Here is a 26513-nt window from a genome sequence, read left to right on the forward strand (position 1 = left end):
CCCTGCACCCTTCTGCCAAATAAGTCATACAACATTTGCAAAAAAACCCAAGATCTTTCAAGTAAGTTAATCAAAGCAGCAAAACACAGTCTCTCAAGCTCATCAACCAAAGCATCTCTGATTTTCTCAGCAACACCCACCACCAGAGCTCAAAGAGTACTGGCAAGGCGAATCCTGCACTCCTGCTGCCTGCCTTAATACCCATAAAGGACCACATGTCCCCACAAAGGTTTTAATAGAGTTGGTTCATTTGATAAGATCTTGAGGCATCTTTTCTTTCTCTTTCTTTTACTTAGAAGTTGATTCTCAGTCCTCCTTCATTTCCCTACTCCACCAACTCATCACTTTCCCCCCCCCATCAGCCCAGTTTTTAACACCCAAATACCGTTTTCTCTCACACTTCTCTGTTTGACCCAGCCACCCTTTGCACTTTAAGTAAAGCCCCACAGCAGCAGGCATCCCTCACATATACGTAACAACCCTGTTCAAAAAATGCTTACATCCCATTTCAACCATCGTGACTTTTCATCCTGCTCCCTTTCCCCACTGGCTCTGCTTCCCTTTCTCTCTTTGCCAGATGTTTGGCTTCCAACAATTATTCAGGCCTCCCTGCCACAGCACTGAGTGTTCAATACGAGTAGCTGGGCTTAGCACTGTGCTGCGATGACAGTTATTTTGTGTCCAGTGCCAAACTGATTTTGAAAATAATCACAGCTCCCTATTGCTGGTGTGAACCCAAATCTCTCCTGGTGCCAGACTTGGCTGGTATCAACCCTTTGCCGTCACTGATGCTGTCTGCCAGCAAGTCTCTCCATGAATGAGTTTCTTCAGCAGGCTTCTTCACCTACCTGAGCAGAGGCATCATGTCAGCAAGGGGGTCTGCAGCCATGCGAGGAGGAGTGAGTGTACTGGACAGGCAGAGGACACAGCGAGACAACAGGGGTGGAAACTTCCCATGTACTTTGATGTTAAAATCCCAAGTGAAGTGACCAGTGATAAGCCTACAGCATTACAAAGGGCTGGAATCTATGATTAGATGCTCTTTATCTATGCAAAGACCTTACAGGCCATCAACCATTAACTAAAGGGCTAGTCTCAAGAAATAAATTGTTGTGGCCTCAGCACAGGCTTGCCCCAGGTAGTCACGTCTTGCACACACAACAGGTGCTCCTGTGGTAGCTGCATCTTACTCTCAAGTTTAACTGGGGCTTATCCTCCAGAAAAAGGGGCCTCCCCACTTCCCTAGACGCCCATCACATGCCCTATACAAATTCTGCCCATTGCTAATAAAACCCGCGCATCCCACATGGTGGAGAACCAGATCCACAGCCACTGGACTGAGGCCCCATCGTCTGTTCAATGAATTGCACAGAAGTCTTTTCCATTTACTAGTGTGTGCTGGATACAGTCCTGCCAAATCTGTTTCAAACTGCCTAGAAGACCTGATACACCATTACCATTATCTGTTCTGACCCAGTTTCCCAAGCTGTCCAGAGAACTAGAGACTGTAAAAGCAGCTCAGCAAAGAATTTGAGCTGCTTTTCCAAAAGTCACTTGATTTAAGACATTGAGGCAAGTCTCCAATATGGATGAGGCACGATACTTCTTTCAGGCCAAGAGCGTAACAGCCTCCCTCTTTTTCCAGTGAAGGACAGCAGCTTTTTTGTTGCCTGCCAACAGAAATGTCAGTCTGCCAATCCTGCAACACAACCAGAAATAATGCCTTTATTTTCAATTTAGTAGTGTCTAGTCCTGAAGGTCAAAGACTTTATTATAGCTTTGAGTTTGCTCCAAGTTTGGAGCATGGTCACGTTAAAATAAATTGTCCCATCCACCTCTATTATTCTTCTCTTCACTTACACCAATTGCAGAAGCTACTCATCTTCCAGACTCCACAAGCCATGTATCAAAATCATCACAAGCCAAGAGTTGCAAGAGTCAGGAAAATGAACGTGGGACGGCCCTAGGAATTATCCAATAGACCTGCAAATGCAGATTTCACTGGGCTGGTTCACCACAGTGACTCAGATGTATAACATTTGCTGGCTCATCTTCTCCCTGGATCCAGATGACTGAGCAGCAAACCTTCAAACCCAGCCCCACAGCCCAACAACGCACGAGGTACCATGAGTGCAGGATCCCGTCCTGAGGAGCCAGAAAGCTGCATGTAGTTCAAAAGCCATAAGGTACCCACACTGGATTTACCTCACCTCCACCCCCAAGTCTAAAGTTTGGGGCATAATTTAGTCAGCTAAGCTTCCTCTTTGGAAGCAGAGAGACACAAGCATCCTCTGGAGACGCCTGCCTGACTCCCGGAGTGACTCGGATGTACGTGTAACTTCCAGAGAGCCACAGTTAAGTGAGACAAATCCTACCCTCCAAACAGAATGACAAGCTGATGTGCCGTAGTTTCCTCCAGCAACGTTATTAAGTGACAAAACTGTCAGTTTCTATAGATTGATTCACTGTTCCTAAGATCAGCAAAACCAGAGATTTTCCTCTTGTGGGCTGAACATTTAATAGTTCTTGAACATGATGCCAAAAAAAAAAAATTGCTAGAAAAGAAAGCGAGAGATACAAAGATTGTGGAGAAAAACAGCAAAAAATGGTGTTTTTTGCATGGGTGCTCAGTAATGCCAAGAATAAGAATGGTTTGACATAACTGGCATTTAGAAGACAGAAAGCAAAATATTAATGTTAATAAATAAATAAATACACTTTTCCCTCAACTACTGCTCACGCTTCTGCTAGTGACAGGATCCCATAAGAAGGATTCAGAGAGGTTGGGAGGAAATGCAAACATTTTTAATACAAAATAAAATCTAATTGCACACGTAGAGAAAAAAAAAATTGGGAACAACCATTTATTGTTCGGAATCAGTAGGGTTGGAAATTCGGAGGTGGGATTTCACTGAATTTCACTGAATTTTTAGAGTTGGAAGGGACCATAAAGATCTAGTCCAACTCCCCTGCCGAAGCAGGATTGCCCAGAGCATGTCAGAGCATGTTACTCAGGACTGCATCCAGGCGGGTCTTGAAAATCTCCAAAGAAGGGGACTCCAACCTCCCTGGGCAGCCTGTTCCAGGGCTCTGGCACCCTCACCGTAAAGAAGTTTCTTCTCATATTTGAGTGGAACCTCCTATGTTCCAGCTTGTGCCCGTTGCCCCTCGTCCTCTCACTGGCAACCACTGAAAAGAGTCTGGCTGTGGGATAAAATGAAAAGAGTCTGGTTGTGGGATAAAATGAATAACATTCACTTTGTGCAGTAATGAAGGCTGAGACAGCTTTGACTGCACAGACAGCAGTGTCGGGAGGAAGGAAAAGTAATGGCAGTAAAATTTTCCTATTCATTGTAGCTCTCTTGTGGCAATCGCTGAAATACTCCATCCTGGGTTTATAAGCACAGGAAAATGGAGCTTATTTACTTGCAGAAAGGATAGCATTGTATGGGATTAAGGGCCTGGCAGAACTGATACACAGAGAAGAGCAGTATGTTTCAACAGTGACTAAGAGTGGTTAAAAGAAGGGATATCTTTTCAAGATATGGGCATTTTTCAGCGTGCATATACACCAAACGCAGGGAGGAATTACTTAGTGTGACACACCGCGGAGTACTACAAAGCAGCAAACTGAAGAACAGTTAAAAATGTAGGTTAGGGGAAAAAACAGAATTGAAAGCAAAATATATCAAAAGCTGTAGACCACAGTTTGCGAAAGAACGACCGCATCACCATGCCTGCAACATCCACGATACTGCCAAGTGGAGCCAGAACAGTCATTCACGGACAGCAGCGTCACCAGCTAAGGATGGGTTTTTTTTATTTTTTCTAACATTTACACATCTCTACAGCATCCATGCAAAGAAAAAAGCACGATGAGAAAACGCAGAAACTCTCCTGCCTTTTATTCTAACCCTCTGTGCCACCACTGTTCCCTCTGCATTTTCTTACAACCTGGAGGAAATAAGAGTGATCACCCCACCACCAACACATCAAAAGGAAGTTACCAGCAAACTTTACCCAGAATAAGATTGGATGAGGATGTGAGATAAAATATGCAAAAACCACAATGTGTACTGAGTCGAAGGTCGTTCCAGATGTAGAGGACACAAACTAAGATCAGAGGACACAAACTGCGGTATGTCAGAAGACACCGACCTGTCACTTGTCCTGCAGCAGATGGTTTCTTTCTCAAGCAGGTGCCTCCTGGCAGCAGGAGCCCTTCCAGGCTCCGAGTCTCTGTGCTTGTCCTCTGGCCTCTACTTTCACAGGCACACAGCATGGGCACTGCCCCACAAGGAACTCTGCTCACCACGGGAATTACTGGCGGCTTCACCTGAGCTCATCGGAGCTGTCACAGAATCACAGAATCATATGAGCTTGGAACGGACCTCTGGAGATCATCTAGTCCAACCCCCCTGCAAAAGCAGGTCCACCTAGAGCAGGTTGCACAGGAACGTGTCCAGGCGGGTTTTGAATGTCTCCAGAAAAGGAGACTCCACCACCACGCTGGGCAGCCTGGTCCAGTGCTCTGCCACCCTTCAAAGTAATGAAGTTCCTCCTCATATTTAGGTGGAACTTCTTATAGTCAAGTTTGTGCCCATTTCCTCTTTGCCTGTCAGTGTGGCAAAACTCTGGGCACGTGGCGGCATTGGTGCAAGATGGACACCACATCTCCTGCACAGCCATGCCCAGGCTTACGGACCACACATGAGTCGGGTGTCAGAGTCCCGATCATTCCACTCACAGAGCTGGATCTGACGATTTCTTAAATCCTTCCTAAAAAAACTACAGGAACTGAAACAGAGATTCATGACTCGACTAGACCAGACCACACGTGTGTGTGAGTCATAGTGTATCTTGGAGACTTATATTTAAAGGGCTTTCATCAGGACATTTTAAACCTGATTTTCATGAATTGATGACACAAGCCAGATTATTTTGGTGGTGGATTATATTAAAAAGTCTCTTCTACAACATTCAGGGCCACCTCACCACGACATATACAAGACTACTGCTACAACAGAAAGCAACAGAAGGCTGAACGCTTAGTTCAAAGAGCAAGAAGCAAACAAAACCTCTGAAACCAGTACGGTAACCACACAGTGAACAAGTAACTAACGTTGTATTGTCCACAGTGCCTGGAAAGGTCTTTTAAAGGAAGTAGCCAAATTATAAATAAATAAAGTGCACTAATCATTGCCATCACCTAATCAAAGTTAAACACAGACTACCAATAATTACCCATTACTGCTCCCCCGCGTGGGTGGCAATGAAGTCGCAATGTGTAGTCCAAGGGCAACCAAAGAGACTTCAGGGCTTTGGGATGGTTGATAAGGGAATCTGGGGCACAGGTTATTTTTTTCTCTATCCTTCCAGTTGTGGGCAGAGACATTGGAAGAAACAGACGGACCCAGTCTATTAATGCAGGGCTTCATGGCTGGTGTCACCAATACAATTTTGGGTTTTTTGAGAATGAGATGGCCTACATGGCATGGGGTGTTCCTCTAAGAAGGTGACACGGCCAACAGCCCAGCTGAAGTGCCTCTACACCAATGGGCAACAAAAGGGAGGAGCTGGAAGCCACCAGGCTGTTGGAAAGCTATGACCTGGTTGCCATTACTGAAATCTAGTGGGATGAATCCCACGACTGGCATGCAGCTGTCGATGGCTAAAGGCTGTTCAGAAAGGACAGGTGAGGAAGGAGGGGTGGGGGTCCCACATCAAGAAATGGATAGAATGTGAAAAGCTGTCTCTGAAGAGTAGCCATGAGTAGGCAGAAACCTTATAGGTATAAATAAGAGACAAGGCAACAAAGGGAACCTTGTGGTTGGTGTCTATTACAGGATGCCCAATCAAGGGGAGCCTATTAACAAAGCCTCTTTGCTCCAGCTCTCATCCTGCTTGGGCACTTCAATCACTCCAACATCTGCTGGAAAAGTAGCACAGTGAGCTGTAGGCAATCCAGGAGACCCCTGGAGTGCCCTGAGGATAACTTCTTAAGGCAGGTAATAAATAGTCCTACCAGAGCAGATGCGATACTGGACCTGTTGGTCACCAATGTAACTGAGCTCATCGCTGACATCAAGATTGGAGGCAGCCCTGAAGAATATGGGTCAGGTGAAAAGTAAAGCCAGAAACATGAACTTCAGGAAAGCAAAATTCCAGCTCTTCAAGGAGTTAGTCAATAGGAACCCTTGGGAAACTGCCCTCAGCAACACGGGAGCAGGACAGAGCTGGCAGATCTTTAAGGACGCTTTCCATAGAGTGCAAGAGGTCTTGATCTCTAAGTGCAAGAAATCAGGAAAGGAGGGCAAGAGACCAGCATGGATGAGTTGAGACCTGCTGGTCAAACTAAAAGGCAAGAAGGAAATGCACAGGCAGTGGAAGCAGGGACAAGTATCCTGGCAAGAGTACAGGGACACTGTCCGGTTGCATAGGAATGGAGTCAGGAAGGCCAAGGCGCAGCTGGAGCTGAACTTGGCAGGGGACACAAAGAATAATAAAAAGGGCTTCTATAGCTATGTCAGCCTGAAAAGGAAGGTCCTTCCTACCTGCTGATGAACAAGACTGACAAACTGGTAACAACAGATGAGGAGAAGGCTAAGGTAGTCAACAACTTTTTTGCCTCAGTCTTCTCTGGCAACTTCTCTTTCCACACCTCTGGAGTGGACGGATGTCAAGGCAGGGGCTGGGGGAGTAAAGTTCCTCCTGAGAAGATCAGGTTCGTGACCACTTGAGGCACCTGAACATACAGAATTCTACGGGATCTGATGAAATACATCCCAGAGTCCTGAGGGAATTGGCTGATGCAGTTGCCAAGCCACTCTCATGATATTTGAAAAGTCACAGCAGTCAGGTGAAGTCCCAGCTGACTGGAAAAGGGGAAACATTTCACCCATTTTTAAAAGGGTAGAAAGGAGGATCCTGGCAACTACCGACCTGTCAGCCTCACCTCTGCACCTGGGAAGATCATGGATCCAATCCTCCTAGAAGCTATGCAAAGGCACATGGAGGACAGGGAAGCGATTCAGGACAGCCAACATGGCTTCACCAAGGGCAAGTCCTGCCTGACCAACCTGGTGGCCTTCTGTGATGGACTGATGTGGACAAGGGCTATGGATGTCATCTATCTGGACTTCTGTAAAGCAAGTTTGCCAATGACACCAAGCTGAGTGGTGTGGTCGACATGCCTGAGAGATGGGATGCCATCCAGAGGGACCTGGACAAGCTCGAGAAGTGGGTCTATGTGAAACTCATGAAGTTCAGCAAGACCAAGCGCAAGGTCCTGCATGTGGGTCAGGGCAACCCCCAGTATCAGTACAGGCTGGGGGATGAAGGAATTAAGAGCAGCCCTGCTGAGAAGGACTTGGGGGTGCTGGCTGATGAGAAGCTCAATATGTACACTTGCAGCCCAGAAAGCCAACCGAATCCTGAGCTGCATCAAAACAAGTGTGGCCAGCAGGGCAAGAGAGGCGATTCTGCTCCTCTACCCCACCTGCAGCACTGTGTCCAGCTCTGGAGACCCCAACATAAGAAGGACATGGACCTGTTGGAGCGGGTCCAGAGAAAAGCCACCAAAATGATCAGAGGGCTGGAGCACCTCTTTTATGAGGACAAACTGAAAGAATTGGGGTTGTTCAGCCTGGAGAAGAGAAGGCTCCAGGGCAACCTTGTAGCAGCCTTCCAGTACTTAAAGGGGGCTTATAAGAAAGATGGGGACAAACTTCTTAGCAGGACCTGTTGCAACAGGACAAGGGGTAATGGTTCTAAACTAAGAGAGGGCATATTTAGACTAGATAAAAAGAATTTTTTTTACAATGAGGGTGGTTAAACACTGGCCCAGGTTGCCCAGAGAGGCGGTAGATGGCCTGTCCCTGGAAACATTGAAGGTCAGGTTGGACGAGGCTCTGAGCAACGTGATCTAGTTGAAGATGTCCCTGGTCATTGCAGGAGGTTGGCCTAGATGGTCTTTAAAGGTCCCTTCCAACCCAAACTATTCTATGATTAAGGGGGAAAAGAAAATGCATCCTAACAACTTTTCTCATTTTAGATTCAGAGTGAGAAAACAGACTGTTTATGCATCTTAACAGCATTTATCCAGCTAGGAACCATATGATAATAGTTTTAAAATATGCTGAGTATTATGTTATCATATAGGAAAAAATCCCACACTATCATTCTCAATAATCATTTACAATGATGAGCACAAAACAGAAACAGCAACTCCTGCTCTTTCACAGGCTGATTGCACATATGGGGAGCATCCTAATTCACTAAACTGGAAAATAAAAAGATTAAGAAATAAAACACACAAAATCCATCATCTCCGTTTACTATGACTCAGTTTAAATGAGAGTCAAGTCAATACAGGACCTGCACCAAAGTGATTTTCATCAGATGAAACTCAGAAACCTTCTAGCTTTGTAACCATCAGTGGAAATTCCAGAACAAAAGATACTGGTTTAGACTGAAACACTGTTGTCGAGTTTTCCAGATACAAATAAATTATTAATTTCATTAAAGTATTTCTTTGAAAGGAGGGTTTATTTCCTTTCTGTGTTCTCTTCTCTTACAATTTTATCCTTCCATTATATGACCCCCACACTGGCATAAGAACCACTAGTGATTCGAGGTGACACAAGCAAACCCAGCATGGAGAACATTCTGCAGCTGCAGAACATTCACAAAAATAGTATTTTTTTTTTTGTAGGCCATAATTCTCTTAATGATTCATCAGTAACAGTGTTTGCTACATCACTCCATTGGCCTTTACTTGGCTTACCTTGTATTACACCAACCTTCTTCAACATCAAGCTGACAGCATTTAGCAGCACATCAATTATAAGTATGCTATTAAGTACCTTTTTGTTGGCCAACCCGTTTATTTTAACAGATTGCATTTTTAAAGCAAAGTAATTTACAACAGAGAACCCCACTGCTGTGTGACACGTGACATTGGCATCGTTTGTCATGGCAGCCCAAATGAAAACAAAAAAATCATAATTTGCTACCCCCATAGAGTGTCACAGAGAACAGCCGTCCAGAAAGGAGGAGCTCTTCCCTGCTGGAAAGTTTCTAAAGAAGTCGTTTGTTTCCCTGTCACCCCTCTTAACGACCAAGCTGCTCCACTTGAAATTAAAGTAGGTTTGCTTTACAACAGTAAACAGTTTCTATCCAACAAGCCAGTTATTTCATGCTGAAATAAACTCTTCCATTTCACGTACAAGCCAGCGTGTACAACTAGTAATTTCACTGATCAAAAGTAACAAGGTGCAGGCCAGGTCGATCAAAACCTGGGCAAACTCTGAGCAAAGGATAGGGCTGAAACTCCAATAGGCTCCAAATACCACAGCTTTGAGAATAATAGAAGACCATAAGGATGAACATAAACATTGTCTTTTCAGCGCGGAGGATGTATGGTGCAACCTCCTGCCTGCAGAGCACGATCAGTCCCATCCTGAACTGGACACCTACAATACACCAAACAAAACACAATCTCCAGTACTGGTTTCCACCATCAGCAAAGGGGTCACGGGGTATGTAACCCAGGCAAAGATGCCCAGCCCAACATAAAAAGTCTACATTGAGGCAGAGAAATCCCATTTCAGGAATCCCCCTAACACATATGAAAACTGAGCCTTGAAGCCTGCAGGGTATCTGCGACTGACCCAAACCATCCACCTGTCAGCTGGGTGACCCATAGAAACATGACGCGTAACTGCATCTTGGCTTTCCCGGGATTTTGTAATCTGCTAAAACATAGAGCCAAGCCATTAATCTAGAGATATGTAGATCTCTAGAGATAATGTAGAGATAAGGAGGCAGTTATCCTAAGAGATGTTAAGGTTTCCAATGTAGGCAGCCTCTTTTTTAATACCTGAGTGAGGGACTGCTCTGTTCCTCAGCATGTCAGTGTAATAACCCTTGGCATAAACTAACACAATCCAACAGAATAATATTTTTTTTTCCCCCCCAGAGGAACCATCCCACTGTCAGCCTGCCTTTACAAGGCAGCTGGGGAGGACTATAAATGAAGATGCAAGTGCCTCTCACAGCATGACCTCTTGGGATGTTTTCCTGCCAGCGATGGCTGCGGTCGCAGCGTCTCTCCTAGTCCTGCCATCCCTTAGAGCTTTTGGTGCTCTCCTAGAGGAAAGCGGGTAGAAGGAAAACAACACCCTTCAGAGCTCCTACACAAAATGGGGCAAGAAACTAATCAGGGGAAAACATGCAGATAAGAAGTCCCTTGCAGATCTGGATCAAAGCCTATCTGAACCTTCACCAAAAGGGGCTGCTTTCCTTTTAAGATCTAACTGGCTTTTGATGTGGTCTTTGGCAGTCGTATTGCAAAGGTAAATCACCTTAATCACTCTCCTCTTCCTATTCAAGGACTCCTATGTTCAAAAGGGGTATTTTGTTATCAGTTTTCCTTGGACAGTTACTTCTATGCAGGGATTATTGGCAGCTCAATAGCTGATGTGCAGAAAAGCCACGCTGGGAGAGGGAAGCCTCGTCAGCTCTTTCTTCCAATCTCCCAGCATGTTAAAAGCACTCCGAGGCACAGAAAACAGCAGGGAAATAGCATGAATGCAAATCATAGGGTTTTTTCCTTTTTTAATAGATCCTCTATGTATCCCCACATAGGGAAAGTGACCTGTCAGAATGCCATTCTCCTCCCTTTTCTCCTTGTTCCTACCTGGAAATAACAGATAAGCCATTTTCAGCAAAAATAGATAGTCTCACCATGGTGCAAACAGATCACCCTGCCAGATCCAAGCAGCAGTGCTGTGCAAAGGCAAGGCGGCACTCCATGTTATTGCTCAGCGGTGACCTCTTCCCAGTGGGAATAGCAGCTGTAGGTGCAATGCAGCAAAACTTACTCTTCAGATACGTATTTTCTAACCAGTGAATGGTCCCATTCAGCACACTTCATAATCCATTGCAAAATAATTATTTACTGATAATGTCAATACTTACAGGTTTGGAAGGGCTTAAACCCTCTAGGCAAAAGTGTAAGGCCCTTTTCATAACCAGAGATATATAAATAAGACACTCTGATAAGCACAGTATCAAAAACAGAACACAAAATGTACACAAAATGCATCAGATTTAAAGTTTCAAATAATTTTGGTATTTCACAGCAACTTAAGTCTTTGCACACATACACAGGAGCAACCCATGAGCCTGTGGAGCAGCATTCATCACTGCATCATTACTGAAGCCAGTTCCTTAGATATCTATGGACCACCAAGGTGAAGACTGTTAAACTGAAACCGTTTCCTGCCAGTTCTCTCCAGGCTGCTGCAAGAGGCCTTATCTTGGCACCATCTACTTACAGGAGAGATACCACATCAGCACTCCACACTCCCTGTTGCTACCCAAGGTCATTATTCTGAATTACACACCTGAGGCTCAAAGACTGCCCTGCCCAAATCCTAGTGACTACAGTCTCTTGGGGGAGTGGGAAGCTCACAGGTCTCTCTCAAAGGTGGGGATTGTTTTTTGCCTGGGGGAGGTAGCCTTCCAAAACAAAACAAAGAAATCCTTCTGCATTTATTTTGGCTTTTTTTTTTTTTTTTTTGAATTCCCAGTTTGCCCAAAACCCTGTCTCCCCCACCCCAATACTATTTTGAAGCAACACTCTGGATGCCAAGGGTCTTGAACACTGAGACAAAGGTGAATGTCTTTACAAAAGTTAATTAAAACCTTTAGAAAAGGAGCGTGAATTTGTGTTACAAGAGCATTAAATGCGATCTGGAGTATCTCTAGCTATTTTCTTGTTATTTTAAATACCCAGAGGCATAAGACTCCCGGAGCAGGATGATAATTGCTCAATACTTTATTAAGGTCTTTAGCTTATATACCGCCGCTCTGTCAGCTTGTCACTATACCACGTAAAATATCAGACAGAGAAGAGAGAAACATGTCAGCTAGAAGTGCAACAGACTCTCTGAACAACATCAATGGAGAGCTCTACTACACGGTGCAATCAGAATAAAGTCACAGCCAACCTACACAGGTTGTGAAAGTGAGATGAGACCATCCTTCCAGTACAGATGTTTTACTCACAGCCCTTCTTTATATACAGACATCCAACAAAAGGCACTGACCAAGGAGTGAAAAAAAAGCAAAGAGCTCCAAAGTCCAAGAAAGTTCCAAAAGGCATAGTCTGCATACAAAAACTCAGGTAATCCCAGAAGTTCAAGTGCAAGTGGACTTCTGACTAATATTAATCACAAACACCATTAATTTACCATGCAAACATTTTAATTGTTTAAATTGCTCTCTTCCAAGCATGAAGAGACAGAAGTACCACTCCATGGTGGTATCTCCTATGACAGTGACAAAGGACCACCTGCTTATAACTTAAATAATAAATTCCTGTTTTGTATAACTGAGGCTGAATACCCACAGGATATTATTAACATTTCCCCTCCAGCATCTGGTCTAATAAAGAAACACAGAACAGCTTTGCTGTAGTACAAAAGTTTACAGAAAGTTTGACAATTTAATTAAAGACAATACAAAATATGTTGTCTTAATTCAAATAATTTATGTAAAAGTACATGAATGAGAAAATATTGGAGAGAAGATCTGGGTAACCATATTATCAGATGCATGTTCTTTGTCCCTAGAGATAACATACAGTCAAAAATACATCTGTTACAATAAAAGACAGCATTTTAAAATAAACACAATTTCAGGTCTACCAGCCCTTTAACACAAAAAATCCCTGTTAACACAGGACAACCTGATAGAAAAAAAATAATGGAGCAATACTGAAGCCTCTGAATAAGCCTGTAGTGTTTGTTTTTCCTTTTATCAAGGAGGGAGAAGACACCAGAAAATAGAGAATTCTTTTGTTAGCGCTCCATCTTCTCAGTTACGTGTTTTAACAAGCGTGAGCAGAGCATCAGGGATTACTTTCATCCATACACCCCAGAAAAACCAATCTCCTTGTGAGGAGACAGGGTGCAGATCAGGCACAGATCTTCCCTTCCCCACGAAGCAGTATCACATCCACACAAGAGTGGATCCTGCAGGCAAAGCAAGCTACCCCTGCTGTACTTAGGGTGGCAGCTTGGCCCCAACAAGCACTTCCTCTCAGCCTCCAGCAGAGCCACACTCCTCTCAAATCATGAGTTATTTCTTCACGTTTGTCAAATATTGAAACCTCAGAAGTTACCTTCTTGATTACAGTATCAGACAACAGCCCAAAACACCCAGGATTTCTTACCATGTGTCACTTGCCCTCTACATTTTTGTGGCCAGGTAAATAGTTTAACAAGACGACACATGATTAATTTCTTTGAAGATATTTTAGTTCATTGATTCTCGATAAAAGCACTGGTTGCAGTACAATATTTTGACATACAGCAACAAAACATACTCCGTTTACATGCACAAGCTACTTAACAACAGCACATGGTCTTCCTATTGCCATTATAAAATGCTCGCTACTATGGCAGCTGACACAGCCTTCCGATTGTTCTCATGAGCTCTAAAAACGTGATGAAAACAGTGTTCCAGTTGGTACAACAGCAAAGAACAGAGGTTTGGCCACTGCTGGAAGATTCCAATGAAAATGCCAGTATCATAATGGGAAACAGCGTTGGAAGTACTATAAAAACAGCTACAAAAAAAGCTACACAAAATTGTTTTGATGTGTACTTCAGATTAGAAAAAGAACATGTGGGTAATAACTTTACAGCTTTGTATAGAAACATACCAAAACCAAAAGTACACGCAGATGAAGAAAAGTTAAAGTTTAAGGCAAGACAAATGTGTGGATGACTAAAAAAATCCTGATCACTGAAATACCGTAAACGAGCAGCAATCTGTTGGGGAAAGTGCATAATTTTCTAACAGGATTGTTTTTTGTGGTTTGGTGTTTTTTGTTTTTTTTTTTTTTTTTTTTTTTTTTTGTGGTTGGAGGGGGTTTTTTTGTTGGAGTTTTTTTTTTAAATAACGCTTCCAACTTTGAAAATGCAAGCCAAAACTCCTCTGCATTTCCGTTCTATGCCTGGCTGAGACTTCTTTCAGTTTTACAGTTTGGTCCAGATTCTCATGGTTTAATGTACAAAGTACAGCACACGCTACTAGGACTACTCACTGTAAGTTTTCAAAGTCTGCTTTTCAAAAAACAGATACAACACTGTCCCCTTCATTAAAGGCTGATGTCAAAGTTTCAGTACGGCTGTTAAAGGGCTTCTAGAAATTAGAACAGAGAAGTCAGATTTATGACCAAGAGATAAGCAACAAGCTGTGTAGAACGTACACATGATTTTTTCCTATAGCAAAAACAGAGTCATCAGGGGACTTAATTTTTGTTAGGTTTTTTTTTTAAAAAAAACATTTCTTTGTAGGTTTCAGAAGTGCTAACAATTCCAGCCATAAAACTTTCAAAGTGCTGGCTGTGCCTCTCTTTTTAGTGTCTTTTCCAAATGGTATTCAAACAGGTAAGAAATCCTCTCCTCTAGTCAACAGTTACCAGTTTAGCATTATGTTATTGGCAAGTCAGATCCTGAAATATTATGACTATTCGATGGTTGTAATTAAATTTATTCATGACCATATAAAAAAGCAGAGTTACATGTGACTGCACTGTCAGATCTATAATACACCAAGTAAGACTGCAAAAATAAAAGGCAAAAAAGGAAAAAGGCCTCGAGTCTCCTTTTTTTGTTGTTTGGGGTTTTTTTTACTAATTTTCTCACAGCAAGAAAAAAAAGTAACAACGGCTTAATCTTAAATACAAAATTATAATCTGCAAATCAGGTCCTCTAATCCAGACTGATGGTACACTTTGTTTCAGTTGAACTGCCCATTCTAAACTTGCAATGCCAACACGCATTCATACCCTGGAGTGTTCCCTGGCCTCATCCACCCAATCAACTATTCACACCTTATTTTAAGTAGAACAATAAAAGTTGTTTGTTGTTTTGAAACAGTTGGTCTGAATTTTTTAATACCACACACAAAACTCAAGAAGACAAATTTAAGGATGGCTCAAGTCAATTCTCAAAATATTTTTTAGAAAGGAGAAAAAAAAAGGCGTGAATATGGAAGTACAGAAAGTGCTAAAACACCGCTAAAAAATGGACTTGGTAAAGAGCCTATATTGGAAACACTTACCTTATCCAAGCATTAAAATTATCATCTCAGAAGACAATTCAGAGACACTTAGTCAGAATTGTAAAAAAAATGCAAAGTAGACTGTCAGAGATCACTGAAATACCTAATCTAAAGGCAGTGCAAAACGATGGCTGGTGAGGGGGCAACCTTGCAAAGTGAGGGACTTAAATTACTCATCGCTGATCTCCTTAATAATCTGCATTGAAGGACCTGATGAACAGCAGTGAAATTTTTGTCATGCAATTACAACTGTTAGGCAGCTAATATGCAACTCAAGAGTGATACTGTCATCCATGGTGGATTATTAAAATAATAATCCATTCAAGAATAAGGTCAAAGGGGAAAGTGGTAAACATCAGTTGCCGTAAGTGAAAACACTTCAAAAATTTACAATTAAATAAAAAGTTAGATGATATCTTATAAAAAGAAGTACTGAACACAACAAAGCCACAATAAATTAGTGTTTCCATAAAACGACATGCTGAAGGTTTTGTTCCCAAGTCTATACATTTTTTTTACTGTCTGTTAATTCCTAAATATTGACAGCATAATTGAATAATTGAGGTACAGTAGTTTACATTTGTATACGTCTTGTAAAAAGGTTATTTTTTTTCTTCCAGTTTTTCTTCCTCATCGCCAAAGAACAACAAAGGAAACATTCCTAAAATGCAGCCAATGGTCACTCCAATAGCTTTACCCTGGAGAAAGGGGGGAAAAAATTAAGTTTCTCACTGCTCAATGAGTTGTTACTTATTTGCTGTGTAGTACCAACACAACCAGGAAAACAGACCCTTTGTTCTAGTTTTCGGTTGGGAGCCACATTTTTCTTAGCATGCACACTAGAAACACAATCTACGAGAGAGAGACAGACATGAAAAGGTTAGAAACAGCGTGTGCTGTGATAAGACAATTCTGAATAAAGAGGAGTGGAATGACCCATGAAGAGCTGCACAGGTGGTAAGGGAGAAGACAGAGGTTCAAAGGATTAGCAGGGTGGCCAGGAAGACAGGGAAGGAAAAGAAAAAAAATCCACACACACATTTTAGGTGCAATTATAAACATATCTGGTAATGCAAATTATCAAAGTCGGGACAAACATAGTGGCTTGCAAAGGCACAAGGCAAAGACAGGAAAAAAAAAAGAAAAAAAAAGATTGGAAAACATTTCCTAATTGACCTAGATGTAAAAGTCAAGAAAGGAAAGAAGACAGGCAACATCCAAACCACATCAGCAGCAGTAGGTAGGTGGTGTCGAGAAACTTGAGACAGTGAGTAGAAAAGAAAAGATGCCAGCATGCAGGCAAAGATGCTCAGAAGTCTTTTCAGTGCTGTGAATGAACTGCAGGGCAATGACAGGCTTCAGCCACACTCAACTTCCACCAAGAAGCCTCTTAAGCTGGACAGACTAGAGGGCAGCCCACTGACAGCATGCCAGTTCTTCTCTGCTCAATGCTTTGACCTATCACTGCTAGAAGAGGACTTCTCCCCTCCCCTCTCAACTTTTCCTCAGCATTTCTCTTCCCTTAAATCTGCAAAGGTATTTTTCCCCATGAAGGTTCATTCTGGCAAAGTGAAAGAAACATCTGTGTCTTTACTCAGTTTCTTATAATTTGTTTCTTTCATCAAAATAAACTAATGCTCTCATCACTGAAGTGGGACTGCTTCAAATGTTTAAATGTTAAGTAATCATCCTGAAAATTAATCTGCAAGAAGAGTATCCCATAACTATAAACCCAGGCAGTGCATATTACTCAAATGCTAAAAGTTTACCCAGGGGAAATCTGATTTCATATCCAAGTTAATTATAGAATATTAGAAATGAATACTACTAGCACAGGTATATGAATAGGAAGCACTTGACAAAGAACGTATAGGAATAAACTACTAAGTGGTCATAACTTTCAAATAAACTATCTTATCACAGTAGCCAGAACTCAACCCAGATCTCTGCATACGATACATGAGGTCATTGCAGAGACTATCCATGTTACTAGTCACAGACAGATAACACCCAAACCTGAGACAATCCAGTCTCATGGTGCTCCCTGACACAGGCTCACAACTAAGCCTTCCAGGAAATGTGCAAAATGTCAGTGGCCACAAAGTATTAAATGGCAAAAGTGACACAAAGGATTTATCACGTATTACTTTAAACAAAAAAAACTCCACGCAAGCAGTGCCTACCTAGGGGATACTCACCAAGTGTGCACTGAGACGCGTTTGCCACATATCAGCTTGTTTGGGTGTCAGATCAGGGATTGACAGACCCAGCCGTGAAGCTAAAGCTTCTACATAACCCGCAAGACTGGAAGAACAAGAAAACAAGAACAAATGATTTTGGATCTGACAGTATCTTCTAGTAAGGATTCTGAAATACTTGAAGCACTGAACTTAAAATGAAAAGCTTTTCCTTCAGCATACTGAGAAGGCCATCAAGAGGTAAATACGGGAAAGTGTTCAGACTTTTGACGGTCACATTTTGCAATGTAAGTTAATTTATTTTTTACTATTTAATATACAATATTTGCAGAAAAACTTTATGCAGCAAGACACAACTGGTGTGAATGTTATTGCATTTTTGCAGAGCTTGTAAGTAGCCTTTACTGGAGGAAAGGCTGCACACACGCTAGTTAGTAATAAGCCTTGCTACTTGCAGAAAAACAATAAAAGAGGGAAAGGGGGGAAAAAAGAGGCATAACAGACAGCTTTACTTGCAGCAGTTACTCAGAGATTTCCTTAAAAAAAACTAACAAAAGAGTCAGCTGCATCTGTTCATATATGAAGTAGGTATGCCTAGATCTGAAGATATTTCAGATATATAGTTGTTTTATCTCAGAAGAAAGAAATGTCTTCAGATTTAGGCATAATAATCTGAGGAGGTATGTTAGGTATATCCTATCACAGCAATATTATATATCACAAAAAAGGGGTTTTTCCATTTTGTATTTCCATGAATGCACTTTTTGTAGAAAAAAAACTCTAATAGTTCCTTAATAGCAAGCATTACCTAAAGACTACATTGAGTCAGGTTAAAAGCCAATCCCAATGTTCTTAAAATATATAATACTGTAATAGCAGGACAGTTACTCTGTTTCAAACCTATGGCACTGCAGTTTTAACCTCGACAAGAACCATCTAATATTCCAGTGTTCTCTCAGCAAGGACAGAATACGTTTCTAGAGTCATGTAGTTCACTGAAACAAAATTCAAGAGCTAAGAAAAAAATTAAAGCAATTTCAGCAGTTTATGCATTTTAGTTCAATAACACCAGTAGTGTTTGCAAGAAAGGAAAAAAAATAATTCTTAATAGAAGTTCAGACATACCCCAGTCCAGCTAAATCTGAAACAAGGTTTCCCAAAGCAGCAGCTACAGGGATGGAGAGGGACGAGATGGGGAGAAGGCAGAAAAGTGTTATTTTAATTACAAACAAGACCAACCAGCTTGCCTCCCTCACCCCCCAGGGACCCTCACTCTTCTCAGTATATGTAGCATAAAAGACTAGAAGTTTTCTATTTTAGCTCTTTTTTTCTGACCTTATTACAATTGGCAATAACAGCAGTTACTGTAACATGGAATAACAATACAGGAAGTGCAGCTATTTTTCTCATACAAATCAAAAAAAGGTTGACAAATACAAAAAGACAATACTGACACCTGGAAACCCATAACTTTTCGGATCAGAGTTAAATGCCCATGTGTGGTTGCCGGTTTCATAGAGCTAACACTGGACACCAAGCAAAGCCACCCAGTGCCTGAAGAGGCACAGGAGCACTGGAAACAGAAGGAGATGTTACTCCTGTACATAACTTCAATAAACATTTCAACGTATCCCTGAACTGTGTCGGTTTAGGAATAAATACTTTATATATGATTGAATAAAGTTGCACACTTAAAATAGGGCAGATCTTCTTGAGACAAGTTTGCTTGCGACTTGTCTTGCATTGCAAGAGGGCTGCAAATTTCCAAATGATTAACTTGTTCTGCTCTATACATTTTCATTTCAGCTATCTGCGTGCTTTCGAGCAACCTGCAGTTGGTCGATCCACAAACAGTTTTTTTCCCCCTCTAACACTGCAGAGGCACCAAAGCTGTCGAGCAGAGCTTATCAGCTTCAGCCCGGTGCGGGAGCAGGGCTGCTGCTGTGCCTTCCCATGGTATCACACAGAGGCAGAGAAGCCACCAAGAACATCGGCCAACAGAGTAAAAGGACACCAACACTGATCTTCACTTCACACTGCAAGCGAACAGCAACTTACAAATCCATACAGACACATACAGAAATATCAGACCCTAGGGAATTTAGAGCGGTTCCATTACAGAAATGCAAATACACTTTCCCAAGTGACCCAGGATTTGAACTTTTAGATTAAAGCTGACAAAAAGCATTTCAAAAGCTATTTGAACTGAAATTCCATTTCTGCAAATGGTGTATGTCCTTGCTTCAACCACGGGCTGTTTCTTCATTAGGAAAGGCAGCTGCAAGACTAAGGAAGAGACATGTCCAGCCCTGTGGCCTACTTTCAGCCTAAAATATATGAATGTGCCATATTAGTCTATACATACTACATTTTTATTACTTGCCTGCCATAGTTGAAATTCCTAGGACAACTCCAATTGACAATTCTATTTGGGTTCCCTGAAAAATAAGAGTTTTCTCATTATTTGAGGGATTTGGAGTTAAAATAGATGGTATGGATTCAACTGGCAAAAGTATTTTTTTCTGCTTGCTTTCTTCAAGTTTTCTTAAAATTTATGCTTTCTTAAAATTGAAAGCATAAATGAACATTACTTTTACTAGATCTGCACAGCTCCTACCCTCCTGGCATATGTATTTTCCCCTAGGTCAACAGCCTACTTCTAATGTTCTTTTTAACATTTTATATTGTTTCATAATGGCCACCTAATAGACAAAACTGTAGTCCCTACCTCTGCATACTACCTTCCCCACTCTAATTCTTAGCTGAATGCCCAGCTCTGAATGCAGACTTCCACAAGTACTGAACAAGTAAGACACAGAATCGTAGCTCCTTACTTTTCCAGTTAAAGAAACACAAAATCACACTGAACTGCATGATGAAACAGCAGTGTGTGGCCCAAGGATGACAGACAAGGGGAATGAATCAAAACAGACATGTTCCAGTTATAAGACAATGCTTTCCACTGTGAGGACAGTTGAGCATTGGAACATGTTGTGCAGTCTCTGTTCTTGAAGCTTTTCAAGGACCACAGGATAAAATCATGAACAACTTGGTCTGACCTTAGAGATGACCCTGCTTTGAGCAGGAGGTTGGACTAGAGACCCTGAGAAGCAAGATCCTGAGCAGGAGCAAGACTAGAGACCTAGTGGTTCCTGCATTTGTTTCCACCTGAATTATCCCATGATTAAAATCACACTGTCAATGATAATCCTACACAAGGAACAGTATCTTTGGCCTTTATCCATCTTCCTGTTCTCTAGCCCATTTCATCTTCCAAATGAACAGGAGAATACCTCAAGAGTGTTACTCAGAAATGCCAGTCTACATCAGCACAAGTCAGCATCCCCACTAACACTGCCTGCATCACTCAGAACAAAGGAATACATCAGTAAAAACCCTGAAGACCTATCCATCAACACATTATAATCACATTATCATCAGTGGGTACAAAAAGAAATAATGCATTGAAAACTGCATGATCATAAACGTGTCTTGCAGCACAAATTGGGGGCAGGGGTGGGGTGGGGGGGGAAGCAAGCCTCCTCTCAATTCAGTAAAATTATTTACAATACTGGCCTTCAGAAGGAACAACACTCCTTTCATTCTGCAAAGGCTCAATAGAGTATGGACACTTTCTTTAAAAAAGAAAAATTAAAATAGAAATTAGTGAGTTGATACAGTGGGAATGGAGTCTTCCTGAGGCTCTCATTTACTACTTGAACAATATGAATCATGCTGACTTGATCAAGGAATTAAATAATGAACTTACCGCAGCAATCATAATTGCGTTATCCAAAAATCCAAACCCTACAAAAGGTAATGCATTGTGGAAGAACACTAAAAGAAATAAGTAACAAAGAGAAAATAAATATTTTTAAGAGAGTTCACTAGATCACACTAAGAATTGAAATGCCAGTCTAATACTGCCTTTAAGAGAAACAAAGACAACATACACAAAATCCCTTTTCTACTACTTCTATTAAAGACCTTTTTATTTTTGTCAGGTTTGACAAAACCCTTTGCTACACATCACTTTTACTAATGGCTTGCGAAGAACCAGTTAAACCAACTTACTCTTCACAAATAGTTGTACAATTTTGCATGGAAGTCACTTATGCCTACTGGTGCATAAGAGAAATATTTAAAACTACACAAACTTTGATACTATTCAGTGTCCTTCCAACCAATGTTGCAGTATCACTGAAGATTGCCAAACCGTCTCACTAGATTCCCTGCATTCTTCGCTTGCTCGAAATAAAGCCCTTTCCTCTGCAAGTCCCTCCCTATTCCTGCGCAAGAACTCCTCCACCTTCTTCACACATTCCTTATAATTCATATTTTAGGAGTATTGCCTGGAGCTGGGCAATTCTTATCAAAATTCCTTCAGCTAAATCTGCAACCGCTAACTAAGGTGGTTTTCACTAGCGTGTCATCCAGCGTTAATCACCTCACTAGTCAACTCAAACTTCTGTATCTTTATTTTGTTTGGGCACTATGATGAGGACAAGTTAGACTTGAAGCTGAGAGCACGTCGCCTCCAGCTGAGTCTCAAGGCACAGCATCGTAAGACTAAATACAACACCGAGGACAGACTACTTGACTAAAAATAGCTCTTTTCACTTTTTTAAACACTTAAAATGCACTAGCTATTTAGTTTTTTTTTCCCCCCACTTCAGATGGGAACAATAATTGCTACATTTTATAAACTTACAGAGACACAAACATACACAGAGGACAGAAAGGAGTGCATGAACCTGACAGTCATGTGAAAAGAAACTGGTTTGACTCCCTTTTGGATTTACTTCTTGCAGACAGCATGAATCCATGACCATATGAAAAACAAAGCCACACGAGAGATCATTCATGGTCAGGTACTAGAACACGCTTCGACTTCTGTAACTATTTTATAGGAACACACATACCTTCTTAAATGCATAGGTAAAAGACTAAAGCACAGCATGTATAATTCCAAATGATTATTTTTTTTTTTTTAAACCACCACAGGACAAAACCCCAAAAAACCATAAAGAACAAAAAAAGCACACAGATATGCCCAGTATTTTCAAAACTGGGCACCAAACTCTGGAGCTACAAAAGGAGCTCGAATTCTTACCAAAATTGACAAAATTTTGGAATCCATGGAGTAAACAGAACCCCAGGGACCAAGGAAAAAAAAAAAAAGAAAAATAACAAAGAAAAATAAGTGTAGATACCTAGAATAGGAAACTGTTCAATACATTTGCTCACTGAGAGAGTATAAAACCACAAAAATACACTGATTTGGAAACTAAATCAGAATTTGAATGAGCATGGTATTATAAAGAATACCAAATCTATTTCCAATTTACGTTTAAAATATATGCAACAAGAAGCAAGTCAATAGTTTTAAGGTTAAACACAAAAACCCCCACAAGGTACTGCAGCATCAACACCGCTTGGCTTAGAAAAACAATGTCTGCTGCTGGCTTTGAACAGCGTGCTCTCATTTGGGCTTTCTGTCCTACTTTCACTAAATGGTGCACATTCTCCAGCTGAGGTGTTATGAAATAAAGGCGGCAGGGTGACTGTCGGTGCTAGCTTTGGTTTTGTTACTCCATACGACAGGGATGAGGACAGACCAGCACTTGGAGGAGAAAGATGAAGCAATTCAAAGACACTGCACAAGTACTGAGCCACATTCAACAAACATTCCTCTTTTACCATGTCTCAGTTGTCCTGGAGATGGTGGTGCAACCTCCAACTTTTCTAGAGAAGTCAAAATGAAATGACAAGTTAGCTACTTTATCACAAATTCAGTTTATTTATAATATAAAGTGTTTACCAAATTACTAGCAGGCAAAAAACTAGTTATGTCATTTAAAAGCTTTAAAATGAAAAAAAAATTCTTCAATCTACATTTTCATTATTTTTACAGAAGATAACTTGATATTAAAAGCCAAAAAGTCTTAGAATGATATTACAATATTAAACTAGTATAAGTGATTATGCAAAGTAAGAGCATATATTAGAAGCAGCCCAATAGCCATTTTTATTACTGAAAATTAGAAAAACACAATAAAATTAGAAAAATCAGGACATCTACAGAGAATTGTATTTTATTATTATTTGTTTTTAGAGATCCTCTAAGCATGCAGCAGACAACCTTCTTTCCTCCAGAGACGGTCTGAAAAAACACCCTACCATTTCTGTCCTGACAGAAAGCATCTTTTAATAGCTAGAAAAATACTACGATGACATTAGAGACTGCTGATTTCAGTAACAGCGGATCACGTTTTGTCATTTGGTGCGTGTTTCAGGTATCCTGGCATCAAGCCATTAAGACCTTAGAAGGACAAGGACATCACTCCTGACCCTGACAGAGTACTCTATAGGAAGCTAAGGTTGTGTATTAAAGGTGATGCACAGAATGCAACAGCCACAGCTACCCATGGTACAGGGGCAAAGGAAAGAAAACAAGCTGCCTTTTTACGTTTGGGTTTTGGTTTGTTTTTTTTGTTTTTTTTTTTTTTTTTTTAAATGTGGATTTTGAGCACAAGACCCCTTTCTAAAGCAGAAAAAAATGTTGCCTCAATATCATCCAGTATTATGAATCCTGAGCTTTTGACATGTTGCTTCCAATACTTTTGGTGGGGTAACATCTATAAGCAAAGGTAAAAAAATGGTAAAACATGATAGGAGCCTACAACACTACCTCAAGTATTCAAATTTTACTTGGGGCAGCCAAGTATGTGAAAAGACAATGCTGCAAACACAGGCTGTGATTTATTTGAGCATATGTCTGAGCTGTGTACAACTAGAGTGAATATCCCTGCATCCAAGGCACTCCCTATATCCAAAGCTACTGTAAAGGAGAAACTAAAATATTCACTTAACTTTGAACAAAAATAGTTAGACCATAATAACAGTATTCAGCCAACCAGGACACTGACTTCCAAAATAAATTCATGAATTTAAGGTCTTAAACTATAACAACTTTCAAGCTTTAGCAGTTATTGAAGAGCTGCTTCTCCCCTCCACCCAACAGACAAACCAGCTAAGCTCTACAAATGCTAGTTGTACTCATCACACAAGTGGGAGAAGTAAAGTCCAAATATTACAGAAGATTTTTCCCCCTCCTAGAAATGCCAAGGAAATCAGATTCATACCTCAGGCTGGAGGAAGAACAAAAGAACATCTCATGGTAAATAGAGGGGATCCCTGCAAAAGCCTATCTTCCACAGCCACAGGCATCACTGGGGCCAGCCAGCCAAGAAATGTCAGACCAAAATTTTCAGCTTGTGTTCAGGAAGAACGGGACTGAGGGCGGGACCCATTTTCCCAACACAAACTTCTCCTGCACTTGTCTGCATGTGGTCTCCCTTCATCCTTGCAGTTTAAGCAAAGCTTTTACAGAAGCATGGAAAGAGAGAGCATCTACGTACACAAGCGCTGCCCTTCCAGCAGTTTTTCTCAGAGACAGGAAATTTGTACAACAGTGGGGAAAATCAGAGCCACCTCGAACCAAAGAGATTAATCGAGGCTGCTGTTTCCAAAAGCTCTAGATGCCCTGAGGGCGGACAGCCAAACTAAGCCAGCACCATCATATTCCTGATGAAGCTTTCCTAACCTCCTCTTGCTCCATCCTGCTGGATGCCAGGAAGAGAATGAAAACCCCAAATCGCAAACTCAAGCACAGGAGCACGCTGCCCTCCACAGCTTTCTGCTCCAATGGGAAGCTATCACACTGACCAGCATGGTTCCTTGGCTTCATGTGACACTGCCACTGAAACCACCCCTGCTAAAGTACCATCTATTCCTCAAGTCTAGTTCTCCATATACAAGAATTTCATGATTAAAAGCTGTAACAGCATACATAGACAGGAAACACTCCATTCACCTCAGAGGAAGACATCTTTTCATAGTTTGCCCTGATTATGATATCCAGTTAGTTTAGATAATTCTTAAGAGAAACATTTTGCGTGCCGACACAGAAGACTACTTGATTTGTCATGCAATAATACAATGCTCTAGAACATCAGTTTTGTGATTTAACTACAACTGATGTTTGAGTTTGATAGCACATGGCAGTCTACATAATTACACTCTATTCAGTGTAGCTAGAAAGCTATTAAAAAGCTAAAAACCAGAGCATAATTGATTTTAGAAACTTATTACCAAAAGAAGGAATTGACGACAAGCTTTTGGTAGAAGCAAAAAACCCCAATCCTTTACATCTGTGAATAATGGGAGTTTCAAGTCACATTAACTAAAAAGGACATAAACTGCCTCCTTCAGAGCATAAATCAAGGACTATCTTGGGATGGTTTTAAAAGGAGGGAGGCTGGGGGACACTGCTTTGGGGCCAGAGGAGAGAGGAAACAGCAAGGGATCGAATGTAAGTAAAAATTACTTCATCATTGACATAACCTGCTTTGGTAGCGTGCAATTCCTGCTAAGTAGCCATTTTGTGAAGCAGGGCACTTAAAACGCTTCAACAACACTGGGGCAGTCAATGCCAAAAGAGAGGTTCCTAAGGACAGCACAGTGGCACCATGCTCTGGAGACCAGACTGCTCTTGTCTGGCCACAGGGAACTCTTGTGTAGGTAACAGCGTCTTCCTTTGACACCAATAACAACTTTCTTCTATTAAAAAAAAAAAAAAAAAAAAAAAAAAAGAGTCTTGCTAAACTCATCTGGAACCGTGCCTGACATACAGCTTCCCTCATCATTGAAATAAAGATCTGGGAAAAAAAAAGCATCTGGGATCCCATGTATTGATGAGACAGGGATAGGAGAAAACTGACAGAAGTTCAGGTAACTAGTGCAGGTCAACCCTGCTCGCACTCCGGAGAGAGAAGCTCCAACCCTGACACCCTCTCACCTGAGCCGGGAGACACATCTGTAGCCTGGAGAAGGCACCTAGTCCCACACTGCTCACAGCAGGGCCAAATCAGACCAGGTTACTCAGGACCTAGTCACATGGTACCAGGCTCAAGCAAAAAGCTGTCCCTTGTGGAGCACCAAAACAAGCCTTTAAGCACCAAGAAGCATTCGGTGACAGCTGAAGCACGCTCCAGCACTGTGAGGTACAGAGCACTGCCCGCCATGGGGAAGGGGCTGGACCAGCTCAGCTCTACTCGCAGAAGCCAAGACTTAGTTTAAAGCAGGAACATTGGGAGGAAAAAAAGTAATTAAAGC

The 26513-nt window shown here is 41.5% G+C and overlaps 1 protein-coding gene across 4 annotated transcripts in view; it reads right to left on the reverse strand.

Annotated features, from left to right (window-relative positions):
* Window positions 1-2790: 2790 nt before the first annotated feature.
* TMEM65 (transmembrane protein 65) overlaps window positions 2791-26513 on the reverse strand; it is a 44016-nt gene continuing 20293 nt past the window's right edge. The window contains exons 3-8 of one of the 4 annotated variants that reach the window (XM_074145854.1): window positions 23037-23081; window positions 21106-21173; window positions 19720-19774; window positions 18462-18504; window positions 17337-17442; window positions 2791-3204 (exon numbers count right to left, since the gene is read on the reverse strand). In XM_074145854.1, coding sequence (XP_074001955.1) covers window positions 3121-3204; window positions 17337-17442; window positions 18462-18504; window positions 19720-19774; window positions 21106-21173; window positions 23037-23081 — 401 coding nt within the window. In that variant the 3' untranslated portion in view covers window positions 2791-3120. Of the gene's footprint in view, window positions 3205-12494; window positions 15837-17336; window positions 17443-18461; window positions 18505-19719; window positions 19775-21105; window positions 21174-23036; window positions 23082-26513 lie in introns of those variants that run through there. The other 3 variants (XM_074145856.1, XM_074145855.1, XM_074145853.1) reach the window with 3 other exon arrangements.

This window comes from Numenius arquata, chromosome 3 (assembly GCF_964106895.1).
Source record: "Numenius arquata chromosome 3, bNumArq3.hap1.1, whole genome shotgun sequence".
Classification (NCBI taxonomy): Eukaryota; Metazoa; Chordata; class Aves; order Charadriiformes; family Scolopacidae; genus Numenius; species Numenius arquata.